Consider the following 14,265-nt stretch of genomic DNA (forward strand, 5'->3'; position numbering starts at 1 on the left):
GGTAGGTGTCAGGCCCAGGATGTGACTCAGGAACCAGACCAACGGCTGTAGTTAATTCGTGTTTTATTAGGGTAATGTCCAAACAAAGACTGCGTTTTCTCATAAAGCAATACAGGGATACAGGTCCTGCGGCATTGGGAGAAAGTTGACAGAGCAAGGGACTTCTTCCCGCCTGTTCTTTAAGAAGGGGCCAAACGGGCGCGCAATCTTTCGCTCCTCCTTAACTGCCCCTCAGGTACTGCCTGCCTTCCCCCCCTTCTCTCCTGTCTTTTCAGCTGTCTGCGTGTGCGCGGTGAGGGGGGAAGCATCACCCCCTCCTCTTCTGAAGTTTCCGATTCCAGGATGGGGAATAGGGGAGGGGCTGATGGTAAACTGCCTCCCCACTTTTCGGCTGTGAGCAGCCCTCCCTCTTTCCCCTCTTGCTCTGAGCCTGAAAGCGGGGGAGGCGTGAGAATGTCCAGGGAGGGCTCAGGCTCCCCGTTGCTAAGCGACCTTATCACTGGCAGTTCCTCTGTTTCGTCTTCGCTCCAAAGGGGGGAAGTTCCTCCCCCTTCCCTCTGCCATCCATCCGAATACTCTTCTCCCAACTCTCCGGGATCCAGCTCCCCGGGATTGGGACCCCAGCTCTGCCTTCCGACACCATCCCCCCTCCCAGGCTGTGCCCCCCTCCCCTTGTCTGGCTTGGGACGGTGGGGAAAACGTTGATGGAAAAGTTTTACCAATTCTGGAGCATGCACATCAGCTGCATCTTCCCATGATCTGTCAGCCACCCCATAGCCTTTCCAGTGAATCAAGTACTGCAGCTTGTGGCGTCTGATCCTGGAATCTAAGATCTCCTCAACTTCAAACTCAAGCTGCTCATTTACCAGGAGTGGAGCTCCGGGAGGTTCCTCCGGCCGTAACTCACTGGGAGGGGCGGCTTTCGTTAAGAGGGATCGATGGAACACAGGATGTATTTTAAACGTGTCAGGCAGCTTCAGTCGGTACGCCACGGGATTGATTTGAGTTTCTATTTCGAAAGGACCCACCCTCTTGTCTTGTAATTTTCTACATTTGCCCGGCATCTGGAGGAAGCGGGTGGACAGCCATACCTGGTCTCCCGGTTGATGGGGGGGGCCCTCCTTCCTGTGCAGGTCAGCAACTCGCTTGTACTCCGTTTTGGCTTCGTTTAACTGCTGTTTCAGTGTCTGTTGCGCCGCTTGCAATTCCTTAAGGAAGTTCTCAGCTGCCGGTACCAGCATTCCTTCTGAGCTGCTTGGAAAGACTTTAGGATGGAATCCATAATTAGCGAAGAACGGGGTTTGTTGAGTGCTGGAGTGCAGAGAATTGTTGTAGGCGAACTCTGCAAAATGCAAATATGATACCCAGTCAGTCTGTTGATAGGACACATAACTTCGTAAATATCTTTCCAAAACGGCGTTCAAGCGTTCCGTCTGCCCATCTGTCTGGGGGTGATGGGCGGAGGACAGTTTTAATTCCGTCTGCAACTGTTTCCACATTGCTCTCCAAAATTTGGCTGTGAACTGAGTTCCTCGGTCTGAGACTACGCTGTTTGGCAATCCATGCAGCCGGTAGACTTCTTTTATGAATAACTTGGCCGTTTCTTTAGCCTCTAAGGCCCCTGCACAAGGAAGAAAGTGTGCCATTTTGGTAAGTAGATCCACCACTACTAAGATGGCTGTCATTCCTTGGGACTTGGGTAGATCAGTTATAAAATCCATGGAGAGGTCCTTCCAGGGTTCGTGTGGGACAGGCAACGGTTGTAACAGTCCTGCTGGTGTCCCTGTTTGTGTTTTTGACCGCAGACAGACAGAGCAGGACTTTACATAACTCTCAATATCCCGACGCATTTTAGGCCACCAGAAGTCCTTGGCCACGTTCTGAATGGTCTTGTAAATCCCAAAGTGTCCCGCTGTAATGGAATCATGACACTGGCGTAGGATTCTGAGCCTTAATTCCCCTTCTGGCACATATCTGGCGGTTTTGAACCATAACAGTCCATTTCTCCAGTGAAAGGTTACTTCTGAGTCTTGACCTTGTCCCGTCTCCTGCTGATATTTTAGCATGTCTGCATCTTCTTGTTGTGCCTTTTTGAGTTCCTCTTCCCATGAAGGCTGGCATACTCCCAACGTTAATTTCTCTGGCGGGATTACGTACTGAGGCTGGTCCTCGGATTCACTTTCTTTGTATTGTGGCTGTCTGGATAAGGCATCCACTCTCTGGTTTTTGGCTTGGGCATGGTAAGTAATCTGGAAGTTAAACCTAGTGAAGAACTGGGACCATCTTATCTGTCTCTGGTTCAGCTTTCTGGCGGTTTGGAGGCTTTCAAGATTCTTGTGGTCGGAGCGCACTTCAATTCGATGAGAGGTCCCCTCTAGGTATTGTCTCCAGTTTTCAAAAGAGTCCTTGATGGCCAGCAGCTCCTTCTCCCAAACTGTGTAGTTCTTCTCTGCAGGCTTTAACTTCCGAGAGAAGTACGCACAGGGGTGCAGCTCCTTCCCTTCTTGGTCTAATTGTAGCAGGACCCCCCCCCCCCGATGGCAAAATCTGAAGCATCTGCTTCCACTACGAAAGGGCGGTTCGGATCAGCAAAGCGCAGAATGGGCTCAGTAGCAAACCTTCTCTTCAGCTCCTCAAAGGCCTCGGTGGCGTTCTCTGTCCATTGAAACTTCTTCTTCCCCCTTAAACAGTCAGTCAGAGGAGCTGTTAATTTGGAAAACCCTGGAATGAACTTTCTGTAATAATTGGCAAACCCCAAAAACCGTTGTACATCCTTTTTGGTGACAGGTTGGCCCCAGTCCAATATGCAGCTTACTTTCCCTGGGTCCATCTCCACGCCTTCCGCTGAGATTCGATATCCAAGGAAGTCTAGAGACTTGAGGTCAAATCCACATTTCTCTAATTTAGCATACAGGTGATTTTCTCTCAGTCTCTTCAACACCGTCTTCACATGCTGGTCGTGGTCTTCCTGGTTCTTTGAGAACACCAGGATATCATCTAAGTAACAGATTACATACGTGTCCAACAAGTCTCTAAACACGTCGTTCATGAATTTTTGAAAAATTCCTGGACTTTCACAAAGCCCAAACGGCATGACCAGGTATTCATACTGTCCGTAAGCGGTCAAGAATCCTGTTTTCCATTCATCTCCCTCCTTCATTCTGATCAGATTGTACGCTCCTCTCAAATCCAACTTCGTGAAGATTTTTGCAGAGCGCAGTCGGTCCAGCAACTCTGAGATCAGGGGCAGCGGGTAGCTGTTGGGGATGGTGATCTGGTTCAATGCGCGATAGTCGTTACAGGGTCTGAGTTCCCCCCCCTTCTTTTTCACAAACAATAGTGGCACTCCAGCAGGGGATTGTGAGGGGCGTATGAATCCTCGCCTCAGGTTTTTATCCAGGAATTCCTTCAGGGCCTCCCTCTCATTCTCTGTGAGAGAGTAGATTCTCCCTGATGGGATGCTGGCTCCTGGCACTAGGTCAATCGCACAGTCGTAAGGGCGGTGGGGGGGTAAAGTCTCTGCCTCTTTTTCATCAAACACATCTTTGAATTCTTCATACTTTGGCGGCAGGGTCACTTGCTCGATGTCTTGCACTGCCCCCGCTAGGGTGTTCTTGATTCCTTCAGGTTGACAGTTCTCCTGGCAATACTGTGAGGTGAACCACACCACCGCCTCCTTCCAACTTATTTTGGGTTCATGCTTTGCTAGCCAGGGCATTCCCAGAATCACCTCAAAGTTCGAGAGATCTGACACGTATAGCGAAATGAACTCTTCGTGCCCAGGGATTTGAAGTTTCACTTCCTCCGTGGTTTGTGTCACCCCTCCTGACTTCAGGGGTCTCCCATCAATAGTCTCCACAGCTAGGGGAGTGTCCAGTTTCCACCGGGAAATTCCATGACGCTTGACTAACTTTGTATCAATAAAATTTGTGGAGGCTCCACTGTCAATTAAGGCAGTGGAATTAAACACCACTCCTCTGGAAGTTGTAATCCGAATAGGCAAAACCAACACCCCCTTTGAGGGAGGTTGGATCGTTGGGGGGCCTTTATACAACGCTGCCCCCAGTCCACCGGCCTGCACGTGGACTGGGTGTTCTAGTTTCCCAACGGCTCGGCTTTCCCCCCTTTCAGTCCACAGTCTCTGGCCACATGGCCCGGCTTTGAACAATAAAAGCATAAATGTTCCCGGCGTCGTCTTTCCTTTTCTTCTTCCGACAGTCTTGGCCTAGCCCCTCCCTGTCCCTCAGTTGCATTACCTGCCATCCCTGCAGTGGGAAGGGTCTTGTTGCGGGATGCCGAGGCTGAGTATCTCGGGACCTCCTGCTTCCTTTCCAGGCGCCTTCCTTCCATCCGGTGATCTATCTGTAGGCATAGCCGGATGAGCCCTGGTAGGTGAGCGGGGGGGGAGGTCCTGGCCAACTCATCCAGGATTTCAGCATTTAATCCACTCCGGTACATAAACATCAGGGCGGCGTCATTGTAACCAGTTTCCTGGGACAGAATTTTAAAAGCGTTAGTGTACTCGGAAACAGTCCCTTTAGCTTGCTTCAGAGCGCCTAGTTGCTGCGCTACTGTTTCAGCCCTTTGTGGGTCTTGAAACATCTCGGTCATCTCCTGTATAAATCCTCTGTACCTTCCTAAGACAGTATCCTTTCTCACGAGATACGGAGTCACCCATTTTGCAGCTTCTCCCTCCAGGAGGCTAATCACGAAAGCTACTTTAGCCCCATAGTCTGGAAATTCCGTGTGCCTGACATCCAGATATAACTCACATTGAGCCACGAAGGTTGCCAACTGATCACTTTGTCCCGCGTATTTTGGGGGCAATCCAATGGGAACCTTTACTGCGGCAGCTGGAGGGGCTGTTCGCATCTGGTCTATTGTGGCCTTCAAGGTTTGATTATCCGTCTTCAGCGCCTTGACTGCTGCTAGCAGGGCTTGAACATCCGTCTGCAAATCAGCTACCTTAGTCCTCAAGAGTTCCACTTCTTCCGTCTCAGAAGTGGGGTTCGTCCCCCCCGCTGCTCCCTTTGACATCTTGTCCCAGTCAAGTGAAGAGAGCGTTGAGGGTGATTTAGGTGGCTCTGTCAAGCTGTCAGGCCCAGGATGTGACTCAGGAACCAGACCAACGGCTGTAGTTAATTCGTGTTTTATTAGGGTAATGTCCAAACAAAGACTGCGTTTTCTCATAAAGCAATACAGGGATACAGGTCCTGCGGCACTGGGAGAAAGTTGACAGAGCAAGGGACTTCTTCCCGCCTGTTCTTTAAGAAGGGGCCAAACGGGTGCGCAATCTTTCGCTCCTCCTTAACTGCCCCTCCAGGTACTGCCTGCCTTCCCCCCCTTCTCGCCTGTCTTTTCAGCTGTCTGCGTGTGCGTGGTGAGGGGGGAAGCATCACCCCCTTCTCTTCTGAAGTTTCCAATTCCAGGATGGGGGATAGGGGAGGGGCTGATGGTAAACTGCCTCCCCGCTTTTCGGCTGTGAGCAGCCCTCCCTCTTCCCCCTCTTGCTCTGAGCCTGAAAGAGGGGGAGGCGTGAGAATGTCCAGGGAGGGCTCAGGCTCCCCGTTGCTAAGCGACCTTATCACTGGCAGTTCCTCTGTTTCGTCTTCGCTCCAAAGGGGGGAAGTTCCTCCCCCTTCCCTCTGCCATCCATCCGAATACTCTTCTCCCAACTCTCCGGGATCCAGCTCCCCGGGATTGGGACCCCAGCTCTGCCTTCCGACAGTAGGGAACCTGCGGCTCTCCAGATGTTTCAAGTTTACAACACCTATCATTCTTGACCATTGGTCACGCTAGCTGAGGTTGATGGGAGTTGGAGTCCAAAACATCTGGAGTTCCACAGGTTTCCCAACCCTCTCCAAAGGGATAGCAGCGAATGTCCCTAGTGTCATAGTGAGAACAAATTTTGTCTGGCTGCTAAGGCCAGTCAACATTTGTTGATCTTTTGCAGGATTACTGGAATGGAATGTTGGGAGCTGGCTGGCAGACTGACAACCACAACTATATATTGACAAGTGGGACCTGCAACAAAATGTTGCAGTATGGAGGGCTGCTCTTCAGGGTTCCAGACACTCCATTCTGTCCCACCACATTTCTGGTTCCACCACCACCATAGTCAGACACCACTCCATGCCCACTGAGCATGCTCAGTCTTCACTGGGCCGTTTTGAGGATTTCCTTCTTAGATTAACCCCTCCCTGCCGCCCCACCCCACTCAAAGATTTTCTGAGCCTGCTACTATCTCCCTCTTGAGGGTGGACTATGTCATTTTGGCTACATGAGGACCAGCACTCAAAGGAGTGAGATTGCTATGAATATATACAAGTGAAGCCTCACAGCAAAAACGTTTGCACTGATTCTCTGGTGTGTATCTCTTACTTGAGCTTGTGGTGAGGTGAGCTGGAAAAACAACAGTTATGCAGTAGGGACACCTGTCTTTGAAGCTAACTCAGATCTTACTTCTTGTGCAAAAAAGTTTTTTTTAGATTTTGAACATTTAAAAATGCAGTGAGACTATATGCAAGTCAGCAAAGCACAAGACTTCAGCATGCAACTGAGTACTTGGCTGGGCCTGGCAAGAGATCTGAGGCAGCTAATTAAGTACATAGACCTTTGTTACAACCTAAAAGGTATGGAGGATTTTTTTTACTGAAATCCAAGTCAACTGCAACCTTGCCTCTGATGTGCAATGTTAACAGTGGACTACATCTCAGGGATGCTGTAAGCTATTCTCTCTCTCTCAGCACTGCCCTCTAAACTGCAACAAGGGTATAAAGGTAAACTGCAGGGTTGCTGCATACTACTCAGTCCAACCTGCAATTTGGTGATAAAAGCAAAGGATAACATTGCAGGGTTGTGGTATTCTCTCAGATCTAGCCTTGTTGTAAACCACTCAGAACTTGACCTGCAGTATTTTGTATGGCCTTCATTGCAGGACTTTCAAAAGAGCATAAGGCTACCCCGCTAGATCAGGCCAAAGGCCCATCTAGTACACAATCCTGTTTTTACAGTGGCCAACCAGATGCCTATGGGAAGCCTGCAAGTTCAGCCTGAGTGCAATAGCATTCTCCCCACCTGTGATTCCTAGCAACTGGCATTCAGAGGGATACTGTCTCCAACAGTGAAGGTAAAACATAGCTATTGTGGCTTGTAGCCACTGATAGCCTTATCCTCCAGAAATTTGTCTAGTACTCTTTTAAAACCATCCAAGTCGGTGGCCGTCACTACCTCTTATGGGAGTGAATTCTATAGTTTAAATATGTGCTGTGTGATGATGTGTTAACTATGTGCTATGCAAAGTACACGCTTTGCATGCAAGAGTCTCCAGGCAGGATTGCGGGAGACCCCAGTGTGAAACTGGAGAGTCACTGCTGGTCAGTGCTGGCAATACTGAGCTAGATGGACTCATGGTCTGACTTGATAAAAGGAAGTCTCCTGTGTAAAAGACCTTCAGCCAGCTGAAATGCAACCTTTAGCTTTAAATTGGAAATGCAAGCTATCTTGCATAAAAACATTTCCATTTACACTATTAGCAGATAAGTAGGCACCTGTCAGACATAAATATCCAGCCTGCACTTGGATTATTTTCTTCACCTCTGACTTCCTCTGTGCTAAACCTGTCACACACAAATTTTAAAGTCTCATTATCACCTCATTCATTCAACTGCCAGAGCAAGGAGGATCCCACAAATTATTCATGTGCTCTGGCAGGTGCCATCATCACTCCTGTTCTGAAAAGGAAACCCAGAACTTTGCTTCCAGCGCTCCCCCTCCACTACACTACTGATTAAAATTTGCAGTATTTAAAAAAATCCAAAGTGAACTAAAAATATAGATAGACCTAAAGAGAATTCAGACATACAGATCTTTCGGAAACATGACCTGATGATTGATAAATCAAGGAAAAGCACAAGGGAACATGGGTTAATGCTGGAAGCACAAGATATTTTCCGGAAGTGGCAAGCATCGTTCAAACGTTTTCTAGAATGTTGTGCTCAACGTCACCACAATTGGGTTGAAGAAAGTATCAGTTTGGCCCATGGATTCCTTGAATGCTTTTAAATATGTTTCAGTCTCTTATCCTGTTTCCCCTTCTGTAAAATGCAAATAATGCAATACTAGGAGGTCAGAAATAATATATTATGAGTATCTGTTGCTATTATTAAAGTGTGGAATTCATGCAACCTAATTAGATAATAGTCTTTAGCTTAATCTTTTGGGGATTTTTTTTTAAATTAGACACATTCATGGAGAATAAGACTTGGTCTGCCAATCAAGCATTTCAGAGGCAGTGTGTACGCCTGACATCATACCTGGCTTGCGAGTTTCTCAACAGTATCTGGCTGTTGAAAACAGATTAGCGGTCCTATAGATCACGCATACACACACTCTCTTACCATATAGAACCCATACAGTGTACGACGCAATATACTGCAAAGAAATGAAATACCTTTGGGAAAAAATGCTCTAAGAAGTGTCCAACAGAGCTTGCACGGAACCCGAAAAGAAGCAACGTGCACTCCTGCCCTAGGTCTACACACTAGTAAGTCCCACTTTGTCCAATGGGGCATCGTCCTGTATAAATATGCATAAGATTGCAGCTACCCTTAGATGCAGGCTCCCGGCTATTGCATTATAAGCACATCGAAACGAGGACATCACAGACCTACCAGCTTCTCAAAGGCTGGAGAGGAGAGATATTCACGAGAGGCTTCTGCCAGGATTTCCCCGGAGATGGAGACAGCCAGCCGCGCGCCACATCCCCAACCTTGGAATCGTCACCTCTGTCTCCCCACCTCTTTATAACTTAAAACTAGATCCGACGGGCCAGATCGGAGGAGAAGCCGGCGGGGAAAGGGGGAGACATCCGCATAACCGGACACAGATGGAAACAGCTGCAGGAAGTGACTGCAGAGCAAAGGAGGGAGGGGAGGAGCCTTGGGAAAACTGCCCTGTCACGTCTCTCCCTGGGCGCATGAGTAGGAGGGAAGCTGGAGGCTGCGTCCCGCTCCCCGATCGTGCCTTTAACTGAGGCTCGCGTCGGAGTTACCAGGCAGGAGCCAGGGCAGAGTGACCAGACTTCCTTGGGTCGCCTTCAAACGTAGGCTTCATCCACTCCCCGAGGTCCTCCCGTCTCAGGCTGCGGGCGTATGCCCACTGACTTGGGAGAACGCCCCGTTGAATTTGGTGGGGCGTACTGAGTCAGCGTGTCGTAGAGAATTGCACGGTTATTTAGTGACAAATTCAGTTCCGTGTTGACATGCGATCCTAGGGGTGTCTAATCAGGAGGAAGCCCCACGGACTGCCGGAGGACTGCCTCCAGTCCAGTGCGTGTTGACTTGGGGCTTAAGCCCTTTTTGAATTGAAGGGGGGGGGCTTAGTCACAAATACATGTACAGTAGCTGTGCAGGGAAACCCTATGCATGGTTCCTCGGAGTTGAGTGGGGCTTATTCCCAAGTAAGAGAGGTGGCATTGTATAGCCAGCGACTTAAGGTTGAAATCCTGTACAGCAGGTTTCTCGCAGGTATAGCCCTCCCCCTCTTTTTTCATACAGCTGTTCCATACAGTGGTGTAAAGCTAGGGCAACTCTGTGTACACACACATGCGTGTTGTGTATATACATGCATACAGACAGTGTGTTAGTTTTTGTACCGTTTGGTATAATATTGGCATGCAGTAGCTGCTGTTATGTGATTGCATTGGAACTAGGGGACACAGTTGACCATACAGCTGAGAACTTGTCCGAAACAGTAGCCCAGTAGCAAGTTCAGAAGTGCAGGGTCCCTTAATGATAGTCACAGCCACACCCCCTTTTTTGCTGCTGGTTTGAGAAGGAGATCCTTATTAAACGCCTTCTCCCACAACAACAGATGCCCCTAGGAACCAATAACAGGAGCATGTTAGCTACTGAAAAGAGTCATCTCACTGGTTAACTCACCTCTTTTCACTCTGATTGGCTCCAAGGGAAAGTCCTGTCTCAGTAACCTATTAGAATTCTTTGAGAGTGTCAACAAGCAAATAGATAGAGGTGATCCAGTGGACATAGTGTACTTAGACTTTCAAAAAGCGTTTGACAAGGTACCTCACCAAAGGCTTCTGAGGAAGCTTAGCAGTCATGGAATAAGAGGAGAGGTCCTCTTGTGGATAAGGAATTGGTTAAGAAGCAGAAAGCAGAGAGTAGGAATAAACAGACAGTTCTCCCAATGGAGGGCTGTAGAAAGTGGAGTCCCTCAAGGATCGGTATTGGGACCTGTACTTTTCAACTTGTTCATTAATGACCTAGAATTAGGAGTGAGCAGTGAAGTGGCCAAGTTTGCTGACGACACTAAATTGTTCAGGGTTGTTAAAACAAAAAGGGATTGCGAAGAGCTCCAAAAAGATCTCTCCAAACTGAGTGAATGGGCGGAAAAATGGCAAATGCAATTCAATATAAACAAGTGTAAAATTATGCATATTGGAGCAAAAAATCTTAATTTCACATATACGCTCATGGGGTCTGAACTGGCGGTGACCGACCAGGAGAGAGACCTCGGGGTTGTGGTGGACAGCACGATGAAAATGTCGACCCAGTGTGCGGCAGCTGTGAAAAAGGCAAATTCCATGCTAGGGATAATTAGGAAAGGTATTGAAAATAAAACAGCCGATATCATAATGCCGTTGTATAAATCTATGGTGCGGCCGCATTTGGAATACTGTGTACAGTTCTGGTCGCCTCATCTCAGAAAGGATATTATAGAGTTGGAAAAGGTTCAGAAGAGGGCAACCAGAATGATCAAGGGGATGGAGCGACTCCCTTACGAGGAAAGGTTGCAGCATTTGGGGCTTTTTAGTTTAGAGAAAAGGCGGGTCAGAGGAGACATGATAGAAGTGTATAAAATTATGCATGGCATTGAGAAAGTGGATAGAGAAAAGTTCTTCTCCCTCTCTCATAATACAAGAACTCGTGGACATTCAAAGAAGCTGAATGTTGGAAGATTCAGGACAGACAAAAGGAAGTACTTCTTTAATCAGCGCATAGTTAAACTATGGAATTTGCTCCCACAAGATGCAGTAATGGCCACCAGCTTGGATGGCTTTAAAAGAAGATTAGACAAATTCATGGAGGACAGGGCTATCAATGGCTACTAGCCATGATGGCTGTGCTCTGCCACCCTAGTCAGAGGCAGCATGCTTCTGAAAACCAGTTGCCGGAAGCCTCAGGAGGGGAGAGTGTTCTTGCACTCGGGTCCTGCTTGCGGGCTTCCCCCAGGCACCTGGTTGGCCACTGAGAGAACAGGATGCTGGACTAGATGGGCCACTGGCCTGATCCAGCAGGCTCTTCTTATGTTCTTATGTTCTTAAATAACCGGAAAGCATGTTAGAAGACTCTTTAGAGTGGCTAATATTTATTTATTTATAGAATTTATTAGTCACCCATCTGGCTGGCTGTCCAGCCACTCTGGGCGACGTACAACATAGGCATATAATACCTAGACATCAAAAATCTAAAAACAATGAAGATAAAATCTAGCCCACCCCAAAAGCCTGCCTGAAGAGCCAGGTCTTCAAGGCCCGGCGGAAACTCATCATAGAAGGAGCATGGCGGAGATCATTTGGGAGGGAGTTCCACAGGGTGGGGGCCACAATTGAAAAAGCCCTCTCTCTAGTCCTCACCAGTTTGGCTGTTTTGACTGATGGGATGGAGAGAATACACTATCCTTCCATGCTGCTTGGCTTGTAGGATGTTGTAGACATTGGGACCCTGCTCCTAAAAAAGTAAAGGGTCTAAGACACACACACCCCAAGACCCCAGATGACTACACTTCTGGCCCTAAAAGTTGGACCTCCCTATTAGCCTGGATCCCAGAGAATTGTACTACCTTAGTCAGCCCCCTGTAAGGCCAGGTGGGTTGGGCCAGGTCAGATTCCACTAAGATGGGACAGACCATCTGAAAAAGGATAACATAGTGACAGGCAAGGTAAAGAAAGGGATGTCAAAATGAAGGGGTTCTCTTGGGAGGAAAGGCTAACGCATGCAAGGCTTTGTTGTTAGAAAATAAGCAGCATAAAGAGTTTTTACAAAATTGATGGAGAGAAATCCTATTACCTCTCCCATCTGAACTCATGCCTATGCACAACACTTCCTTGGGTCCACAATACAAATTACAGATCACATGCTGTCCATTCATGCTTTAAAGGACTACGCAAGGTTAGTGAAGCTTGATAGAATATAAATGAAGGCATGATGTTCTGTGCTAAATAACTATTCATTTTTTGCAACATTTATAATTGGTAGATATTTATTTTAATTAAGAGTGTGACCTGTGAACCAAGAAGTCCCCACGTCAATCTCAATGTAGCCACAAAACTCGTGCAGCCTTAAGCAAATCACCATTCTATGAGCACACATAACACCCGTCCTCACACATATTGTCGGCCTCCTAGAATCGTAAAATCATGGACTATTGCAAGGATTACTGAGAAAATATACATAAGTGCTTCAGGCACTTGAAATACACTTTCTAAATGCCAAGTAAATTTATGTAGCCATTATTGCTCCTGATGTCCTTGCTCTGCAGTTCAACAACTTAACTCTGACAGCATAACATAACTGATAGCATAATCATCGTAACAAAATAAGAGTCCTATAGCATATCACTAGATGGCAGCAATCAATTAGAACTGGAAAGGCAGTAAGCCTGGTAGGACAGCAGAGGCAAGATTTATGTCTAGAGGACAAATACATGCTGTGATGATACCCTGCTCTTGAGGAGAAGATGGTAACATTTTCTTTCTAGTGTGGGTTTGTAAATGGAAGTGACTGACTCCTGATTTCCCAAAAATATGCTGTTGAAGTCAGCAGAAAGACACATAGCCAATGCAATTAATTTGTCATACACCCAGTGGTGTCATAGAATCATAGATGAGTTGGAAGGGGCCTATAAGGCCATCAAGTCCAACCCCCTGCGCAATGCAGGAATCCAAACCAAAGCATTCCCGACAGATGGCTGTGTCTATTGTCTTCAAGGAGGAACAGCATCAGCTTCAAATATTCGGTAAAAATTAGTGTATAATAATTGTCTATTAGTAATATTCCAGAATATTAATAAGGTATTAATGTATAGCAACAGTAAAATATAATAATGCTTCCAAACAGCAGACCTTTACAAATATGGCTAAAGATAAATAACTGTTGTAAGCTTGGAGGTGCTGAATGGTCCCCCTCGAGATCCCTTCCAACTCTAATGAGAGTTCTGTGAGTAGAACGATTAGCCTGGTTTACCCTGAGACAGTAGCTCTTAAGGCCTGGCAAAAAAACTACTGATAGTCCCTGCAGTGTATCTTAGTGGAAGCTAACATGACCCCAGGAGGCACAGGCGATGGGAGGAGATGACTCATTCTTATTGCCCACTTTACCCATTAATGGGTAGGAGGCAAGCCAGGTACTGAATGATAGGATTGAACTGTAAATCGGCAGAAAAAAAACAGCCTTTTAGGTTGCAATCCTATGCATATTTACTTTGGAATATGCCCTTCCAAATAAACATGCCTAACACAGAGCTTCACAGGTCCAGAAAATATTTTTTAAAAAACAGCTTTTAATATTTTCTGCACAAATCTCCATGGTTTTCAGGGCATCACAAAATCTACCTCCTAGATGTTATAATTTTCAGAAATGAAAAATATGCACATGCTACCTAGCAAAGTTGTTAGGTGTAGTACCAGCGAATAAAAGTGAACATTCTAGCAACTTAAAAGGCATTTTAAAAATAAAAAGGGACTTTCCTGTCCCAATAGCTTGATAGTGCATATTGGATTGCAGTCTAAATTATATAAAATCCCCCATTCTACTAACAGTTTCCTCACACCTGCAGTTCTACCTTGCAGTATTTGACTGAGGCCTCCTGTCATAGTTAACTCGATAGAATTCGGTACCAGAAAAGGTAGAGATTGATTGATCGATTGATTGATTGTATTTATATACCGCCCCATAGCCGAAGCTCTCTGGGCGGTTTACAGTAACTAAAAACATTAAAACAAATATACAAATTTAAAACACATCTTTTAAAAACAGTTTGAAACACAATTTAAAACAATTTAAAAACACATGCTAAAATGCCTGGGAGAAGAGGAAACCTGGCACCGAAAAGATAAGTGTTGGTGCAAGGTGCACCTCGTCAAAAAAATCATTCCATAATTTGGGGGCCACCACTGAGAAGGCCCTCTCCTTTGTTGCCAGCCTCCCAGCTTCCCTTGGAGTAGGCACCCAGAGGAGGGCCTTT

General features: G+C 46.9%; 1 protein-coding gene across 9 annotated transcripts in view; it reads right to left on the reverse strand.

The window, feature by feature from the left end:
• Positions 1-14,265, reverse strand: part of ZMAT3 (zinc finger matrin-type 3) — a 95,346-nt gene that overhangs the window by 75,324 nt on the left and 5,757 nt on the right. For 2 of the 9 annotated variants that reach the window (XM_061637366.1, XM_061637368.1), the window contains exon 1: positions 8,673-8,981. The exons of 2 other annotated variants lie outside the window; for them this stretch is intronic. Coding sequence is in view for 1 of the 7 variants with exons in the window: in XM_061637361.1 (XP_061493345.1) it covers positions 2,510-4,177 (1,668 nt within the window). In the remaining 6 variants the exon portion in view is untranslated. Of the gene's footprint in view, positions 1-2,501; positions 4,492-8,672; positions 9,027-14,265 lie in introns of those variants that run through there. 5 more of the 9 variants (XM_061637361.1, XM_061637365.1, XM_061637369.1 and 2 more) reach the window with 5 other exon arrangements.

This window comes from Rhineura floridana, chromosome 7, assembly GCF_030035675.1.
Source record: "Rhineura floridana isolate rRhiFlo1 chromosome 7, rRhiFlo1.hap2, whole genome shotgun sequence".
Classification (NCBI taxonomy): Eukaryota; Metazoa; Chordata; class Lepidosauria; order Squamata; family Rhineuridae; genus Rhineura; species Rhineura floridana.